The sequence below is a fragment of the Musa acuminata genome, chromosome BXJ2-5 (genome assembly GCF_036884655.1).
Source record: "Musa acuminata AAA Group cultivar baxijiao chromosome BXJ2-5, Cavendish_Baxijiao_AAA, whole genome shotgun sequence".
In the NCBI taxonomy this organism is placed as follows: Eukaryota; Viridiplantae; Streptophyta; class Magnoliopsida; order Zingiberales; family Musaceae; genus Musa; species Musa acuminata.
The window spans coordinates 4967480-4975236 of record NC_088342.1 but is presented as its reverse complement, the minus strand read 5'-3'; the positions used below and the strand labels follow the sequence as shown (position 1 = coordinate 4975236).

The 7757-nt window shown below is 39.0% G+C and overlaps 3 protein-coding genes across 4 annotated transcripts; all 3 read right to left on the bottom strand.

The window, feature by feature from the left end:
- On the bottom strand, positions 1 to 3462 carry LOC103984131 (uncharacterized). The gene is made up of 5 exons (XM_018826320.2): positions 3391 to 3462; positions 2082 to 2336; positions 1558 to 1885; positions 1379 to 1460; positions 1 to 423 (listed from the first exon to the last, which is right to left on the bottom strand). Exons 2-5 carry the CDS (start codon positions 2287 to 2289, stop codon positions 232 to 234), a joined length of 810 nt encoding a protein of 269 aa, XP_018681865.2. The 5' UTR covers positions 2290 to 2336; positions 3391 to 3462; the 3' UTR covers positions 1 to 231.
- A 447-nt stretch (positions 3463 to 3909) lies between these two features.
- LOC135612207 (uncharacterized) lies at positions 3910 to 4509 on the bottom strand. The gene has a single exon (XM_065108173.1). It carries the CDS (start codon positions 4494 to 4496, stop codon positions 3972 to 3974), a length of 525 nt encoding a protein of 174 aa, XP_064964245.1. The 5' UTR covers positions 4497 to 4509; the 3' UTR covers positions 3910 to 3971.
- A 141-nt stretch (positions 4510 to 4650) lies between these two features.
- LOC135582244 (ras-related protein Rab7-like) lies at positions 4651 to 7757 on the bottom strand. Of its 2 annotated transcripts, XM_065108170.1 has the most exons (7): positions 7576 to 7751; positions 7453 to 7479; positions 7256 to 7355; positions 5696 to 5842; positions 5517 to 5597; positions 5169 to 5314; positions 4651 to 4925 (listed from the first exon to the last, which is right to left on the bottom strand). In XM_065108170.1, the coding sequence occupies exons 1-7, from the start codon at positions 7626 to 7628 to the stop codon at positions 4853 to 4855; spliced, it is 627 nt and encodes a 208-aa protein (XP_064964242.1). In that variant the 5' UTR covers positions 7629 to 7751; the 3' UTR covers positions 4651 to 4852. The 2 variants fall into 2 exon arrangements, with proteins under 2 accessions (XP_064964242.1, XP_064964243.1); XM_065108171.1 differs by lacking the exon at positions 5517 to 5597 and having other exon boundaries at positions 7576 to 7757.

The following is a 7757-nucleotide window of genomic DNA, read 5'->3' as shown; positions in this document are numbered from 1 at the left end:
CATCCTTTATTTTTTTGGACTATTTGAAGTTCTGCTTTGGTTTCATTTGATGAACATGAATTTTTTAGGTTGTAATATATATTACAAATTAAACCAAGATATACCAGATGTTCATTGATCTGCACATGTTGATTTTTATACATAGAATGAAAGATCCACAAGCAAACTGCCTTTGAGTTATATTGATGTAGTGTCTTGACCAGATACTGTTTCTTCTCTTCTGGTGATGTTTTAGAAGCACAAGCATGTGTGAGGTCCATTCCCCTTTGAACGCATCATTCTGGCCTTCTCTTGTGTCTTGGTCTCGTCATTTTTTCTCTTTTCTTCTGCTAAGTTTCTTGCGTCAACAGAAACTCGATCAATTCTTTCTATCTTGTAACGATATTCTTGTAATGCCTTTTCTTTTCTGCGTTCCACATATCTCTGCAATTACCATATTAAGCGGTCAGCTGTTCTTTTATCTCAGTTAAAATGTCATAAAACTTTGTTTTATTTTTCTTTTAGTGAACAACAATCATTTTATGCCCTGGCATGCTTCATTAGCAACTGAAGCCTGAGCATGTAGAACTAGGAGAACTTCCAAGAGGAGATGCATTCAAAACACATCGGAACTTGATAGGTTTGTCTTTTGTTCAACTGAAATATAAGGGACAGAGTAAGGCCTGGATATAGTAGGATTGCATTTTGATGTCATGGTGTGTCCATAGGCATCTATATTGGGATGTAATACAGACAAGTGCTTTTGATAATAAAAGAAGATATTGTGCAAATTACCTGGATAAGCCATAGGTAAAATTGTTTTCTGGATGTCAACTGTGACTGGGTAATTCCAAGAAACAAAATGTTTATTGGAGAAGTAGTTCTTATTTTTTTGTAAAGTAGCGAGGTATATTCTTGTGGATGTGAAGTATGAATATGTTCTATTTCCTTTTTCTGTAAGATGAAGATTGTAATGGTATGGTGTCTGCTTTAATTTAAGAGTTGCCAGGGCAGATTTGATTACTTGGAATGTGTGAATTATCCAGTAGGGACCACACTGCTTATCTGCATTCTTACCTTGGACTTTGCCATTTCATGAGAGAGATTTTGTTTATGCAGCTGAAACTTTATTTATGGTGTATGTTTAATAATAAGGGCATGTATACTGAAGTGTTTTAGGATTTTTTTAGTCCATGGTTCTGAATGACATAAGATGTGGTCAGTTTGGTTTGAGAAGCTGAAAGCGATGGCAGCTGCTATTGCTTTTTGCAGTTCAGCTGCTTTAGGAAGACTCTGTCTTCATCAAGGACTTCTAAAGGTCTTTATTATTTGGGGTGGATATGTCTTCGAATAGAAATAAGATGAAAAGGAGAAAATTGCAACAGAAATAATCATAAACCTCTTTTCGATCCAGTCGGTGTTTGGCCTTCACCTTCTTCTGATTCTCCCACTCCCGAATTTCATTCATCATCCTTTCATACCTGAAAATTGTTTCTGTTGTTAGAAGTAGATTCACTAAATAATTTGCTGCTGCTGAAATTTTTTGATACATCAGATTGCTAGGCAAGCTGTGGTTACCTTTTCTTAATTTCGTCCATCTTTTCTCTCTCCCATGCATTTGCTTTTGTTTCCACTGTATCATAACCAATTGTTTTCTCAACTCCATTTCCTTTCCCAGAAAGTGATGCTGTAGGTTTGATTGTGGATGATGCTTGTCTCCTTTTTTGGTTTTGTCCGTTTTCAGATCTAATACTGCCTGTATCATCTGGATACTTATCAGAGATCGTTGGTGTCCTTTTAGTGATTAGATTAGTTTCCTTTTCTTTTCCTGAAAGTTTGCGATCGAACCCAGATTCGTCTAGCATTTTTTCTTTGTTTCCTACCGGCTTTTTCACTGGAGAATGATCTGAAATTGTGTTATCCTTCACAAATATTTTGGGTATTGGATTTCATGCTTAATGTTTTCTATGTGTCCTTGGGCTGAATGTGGAAACGGATACAAAAATACCTTAACTATACACATCAGTATGGAATTGATGAGAACACAATGATTCAGCTTTATTATGCTAGTAACTGCAGAAGGACATATAACAGGAAAGTACCTGATTGTTTTTCATCGTAGCCAGTTAACCATCTCGATAGTATGTTATCAGTTGGCTTGTTCATGCTATCTTCCCTTTTGCTTTTTATCTTGGCTGGAGGGCGCTTCTGGTTCAATGGATCTTCTTCTTCCAGTGAAGTGATAGCATATGCAGCTGCTGCAACTGCAGTTGCAAACGCAGCATCGCTGGCATTGTTGACGTCACTCATTTGGCCTGAAAACTGCCTCTGGAACCCAATACAGGTATGTTTTCTTTCTACAAAAGAAGGTGTTTTATGACTTCTTATATGCATTCTTTCAACACAAACACACAGATTGTAGTATTTGGCTTCCTTTGAAATTGCTTCTTTGCTTCTGTGTTGTGAAGCTTATTATGAATGCTAATTGTTTATACATTCAAAACCTTATCAGTCTCAGATTAGAGTACAGTATGGATTGAGACTCGATGGACCTACCAATAGTAACTTGCTTTTTGGCATCCACTCTATCCAAATTGTTAGGCCAATAGAATGATCAGATTGCATCCATGCTGAGCCATTACCTTGTTCTCAATGGGCAACATGACTGGTGCGGAGGATCCTTGTTTTCTAATGGATGGGCACGCATGCAACATGTAGTAATAAAACAAGTGTTTGATTATAGTAGACTGTCTATAGAAATTATGATATAACTAGATCAGAAAAATAGGTCTGAAATAGTTTATTAACTGCTGATATTGATATAGAAGAAAAATAATATATTTTCACATTTTTATGATTCTCAGTGACTAGCTTAACTTGAAGAAATTCTTTTGCTTTAGTCAAATAATTGCCATGCGAAACATATATGTTTCATTTCATAAGACATGAAGGGCCCACTGGAAACATAAATATGATGCCTTCTTTAGATGATGCAGTTTTTTTTGTGGTATCCTTCCTTCAATTGTATTCTGGCGCTCTTCCCAGTATTCTTCTCCTAATTCAGAAAATCTCACCCCTAACAATTAAATTAGATGAATTCATTTGCTGAACCATTTAAAGAAGCCATGATATGAAGCTTTTTTCATTGAATTGTCACATAATCTTATATTCTTATTTGTCATCTATAATCATACTAAAGACAACATGTTGCAATTTACATGACATCAGTGAGAGTATTTCCTAAGGCTGCTTCTTATCGTCATTTATTACTGCATGCAGGTGAAAAATTCATTCATAATAGCAAGAAAGACACGAGGAACTCAGTTGGATGTTACAGAAGATATCCAACTTTTTGATACAGAAACAGCTCCAAGGAAGGGTGAAACTGACCACGATTACGAAGCACTGCACCTAATTTGTTTCCACAGATTGTCCAAGCTGGTACAGACCTTGGAGCTTGTTTGGAGCTTGCAAATTGATACAAGCAGGAGGGAGGGATCCATATGGACTTTTATTTGAGACCAAGCTTGGAAACAAAGTCAGGCCTGGATAATTAATGTTGATGAGATGGAGTTCTGGACAAGAAAGTTAAGGCATTGCTTTCACATGCAAGTCCTTGAAAGTATCTGCATATGGATGAGGAAGAAAGGGATAACTTTTCTTGTATTCCCCCCAGGTTCTCTACTTTTCCTGTTTCCGACCTTTTTGCCTGCTCAAGCAAGTTACAGGTGGAGGAATGTTCTTGTGTTCCTTCATCATCAGTCAAACCCAGAAGGAAGCTCATGGTTCAAGAATACAAGGATGAAGTGGAAATAGTTACTCATCCTAACTCTTTACCCAGTTATACTCTCTTATGATTGCAGGTTTATTGGACCTAAACTCTTCCGTAAAATTTGTTTGCAGGTATTATCTCTTACAGGCGCACCCGTATAGAGAGAGGACAGATATGTTTATGAAGACGTTACATACTCATCACAATGGACACGTCTAGTTTAGACGAGGTCCTCAACCAGAATGGGCTTGTCATCACCGCTGTCATACTCCCCATCTTCATCTTCTCCTTGCCATCTCTTCTTCTTAATCTCTATCCCGTCCACAGGGCAAGCTTTCTTCTCGCTTCCAGCCTTGTCATCCTCTCCCACGACCAGCACGCTGTCAGCTGTTGCTGGCTGTTCTCCACCCCCCACGACCACTACCGTGTCTTTTGCCACTTGCCTTTCCAATTCTTCTTCATCACCAGTGCCGCCGCCGCCGCTTCCACAGGAAGTTAAAGGTTGGGCCTCGCCGCCCAAAAGGGCATCCGGTACGTCACCGTTGCTCGGCCCGGGGTCCTCAACGCACCCCTTGTTCTCTTCATCGGCTTCAGAGTCGTCATCATCGTCTTCTGTGGCAGCCACGGAAGAAGCAGCGAGTGACCTGATGGAGGTGGCAGCTCGGGCGATGGCTTCTCCAACGAGAGTGGGCTCAGTATGACCGGCGTCTGCGTCCTCCAACTCCATTGTTTCCGTATCCACCATCTCATTCTTTCATGAGGTAAGAAAACATGCTCGATCAGTCTCTTTGGCTAGTTGCAGGGGCAAGAGCTGCAGCCACGTGTCCGAGGCCTCCGAGACTGGTACATATCTCTTTGGCTACGTGGAAGTAAACTCGAAGAGAGCACCGCACGCGAGGTAACAAAATACTATCCATGTCAGTTTTACTACCGCAAATATTTATAATACGAAGAATCGCATCATATCCGATAGCAAAGCAGATTACACATTACAATACATACACGCAGACCGTCCAAATAAAAATCACCACGAACTATGAGACAAATAATTTGGCAAAGGCAACAAATGTTTGACAGAATTGACGCCAATAGACTCTCATCTTAGCATTCACAACCAGATGATCGCTGCAGCTGTCTTCCACCACCCGCCACATCAATGGTATCAGGAAGATATCTTCACCATAGTAAAAATGACATTGATAGCATTAACACAAAAAACAAGCCCAAGTTTAGAGGTGATCAATCACCAAATAAATAGATTCCTAAAACTTCAATTTTGATTTAGATAATGTTCATGGAGTTCAGACGATAAGCAGACTGTGATCTAAATGATGACCTTTAGGTTGAGTTGATGTGAATGGCAGTTGATGCACAAATAGGACTAGATGGGTTGGGAGGTGATATGAGAGATACTTACATGTCTTCCTCTGGCTCATTCTTGAGGGCATTCATGGCGATACACTGGAAAGCAGCTTCCACATTGAGTCCCTCTTTAGCTGATGTCTCGAAGTAGGGGATGTTCCCCTTAGAAGCACACCATGCCTTTGCTTTCTTCTCAGACACCTGAAAAATCCAGATATGGAAAGAACCATCTCAAAAACATAACAGTATCACATATTGACATCGATCGATTCATCGAAATGATGTCGTTAGATCGATCTCTTCCATTTGCTTTGTTTGCTTGGATAATATGGAAGAGAGATTTTACCACCGATGATAAAGTTTTCATTTCCTATATAGCATTGAGAAGGAAAGAGTGTCTCACCACTCGGCTGTTACCGCCATCGATATCAATCTTGTTACCCAAAACTATAAAAGGGAAATTCTCAGGGTCCGATGGGCTGGCCTGAAATATACACAACCAATACAGATGTACCCGTTTTTTTTTTTTTTTTTTTCATGTGTACTGCTCCAAATCAATCGAGAAAGTCAAGTATCATTTACCTGAAGCAGAAATTCTTCTCGCCAATTATTCAAATTATCAAATGATTTCATGACATTAACATCATACACAAGGACGCAGCAATCAGCTCCACGGTAGAAAGCCACACCAAGACTCTGAAACCTTTCTTGCCCTGCAGTGTCCCATATCTGAAAGATAAAACATCAGACAACAAGCTTATTATATTATAAACAACGGAGAACAAAAACAAGAAAGATATCTCCAAAGCCGAAAGCCCAACAGCATAACAGACTAGTAAAGTTTTAAAAAAATGATGATTTTGCTGAACTTTGATGTTTCCATTAATATACCATTCAAGTCTACTTAGACTCGGCTAATCTCCTATTTGTCAAGAAAACATCATCAATGATTAACTCTAGTAAGATAATTCAACTATATCTTTTACCATACAAGTGAGAAGCTGCAATAGGTCAGAAAATTGTGGGTAAGTTCTTTAATTTCCCTTCTGAAAATAACAGCAAAAGAAGGAAAATACCTAGTTCTAGACATATGATGATAAGTCAGTTACATTGTTGAGAATATTTTCAAAGGTTGATAGACCAAGCCATTTACATAAGACAGAAAGTGAATGTCATTTAATACAAGGTCATGATCAGCTTGAGTATGGATAAACCTAACTGCAAGCTGAGCTAAAGATGAACACTCTTAATTTAAGAGGGATTCAAGTCAAGCTCAAATCAGATAGAGCTACACCCAATCTCAGCCAGAAGCATGCCTGGCCAAGTTTAGTTAGAACCATGTTAAGTAGCTATAAGACCAAACCACATGAATCTTATAGCACAAACATAAGTGTAAGTATCAGGCTCCTCAATACATGCACAAATCAGAAGCCAAACCACCATCAAAGAGAATACCAGCTTACCTAAGTGGCTAGATTCTCAAAATGTTCATATATTTCAAGCAAATGAAGCTATATCAACTTAGCTTTTGTCTTGAAATTTCTTTACAAGATTATGTTACATGTGAATCAAGCTTGTCTAACTTGAACATCATTTGTGGTAATTGTATTTATGGTTGCCAACCAGTGCCATGGTACAACTATGTCTTTTCTATGCTACAGTACTCAAGCTTAATTTGTATCATGAGCTTGTGCTTCTTCGATTGTCCAATTCTATTAGCTTTATCATGTCATTATTTTGATTCATGTTCATAATTACTTGAACAGAAAGATGACTGATATTTGCTTGCTTATGTTTCTTTTGTTTCTTTATAAACTGGTCACCTACACTTACGTTTGTTCACAATCACCAGAGGAAATATTATTCATGTGAAAAGTACTTTTTCATCTGCCCATGCCCACAATTAGGAACATCAAGTAATATTTCAGATAAAAGGGATTAATTCTGACTTCTAAGTAAGCATAAATATCACAGATTACAATCCTTGGATGAAAACAACAGTTCAAGTCAGAAGAAAACCATTCCACCATTAAAATTCATCATGAAACCAATTTGAATTATATATCATGCTTAGGAACAAGAAGCACCCAAAAGGGAGGGCAAAAGGAATCCCAACACAAGCCATGGCGTAGAGTTCCTGACCTGTAATGTGAACAACCTGTCATCAATCTGGACTTCCTTAGTCAAGAAATCGGCTCCAATCGTAGCCTTGTACTGATTACTAAACTTCTTGTTCACATACCTATATTCAAATTAGCATCCAACCCCAAATCACCCACCATAGACAAATGAATCGCGACCAAAAGAACAAATCTTTCGTTCAAAAATTAAACGCGTACTGATTCATGAGAGATGTCTTCCCAACCCTATCAAAGAACACCATTACACATAAGGAAAGATCCTGACACATAAACAAGAGAAAGGAGGGGCTTTTTCCACGCACAAACGGGTGGAGATCTCACCCGCTGTCCCCGAGGATGATGACCTTCAGGAGCATCCGCCGCCGGGACGCCATAGATCCGACGACCGACAGAGCCGAGAAGAGCCTGGCGACCCACGGTTTCTTCCCTCACCACCCGATCGAGCCCTAGAATTATTGCCTCAAGAGAGCGAGGCAGCGTCGACAGAGACCCAAAAGGACACC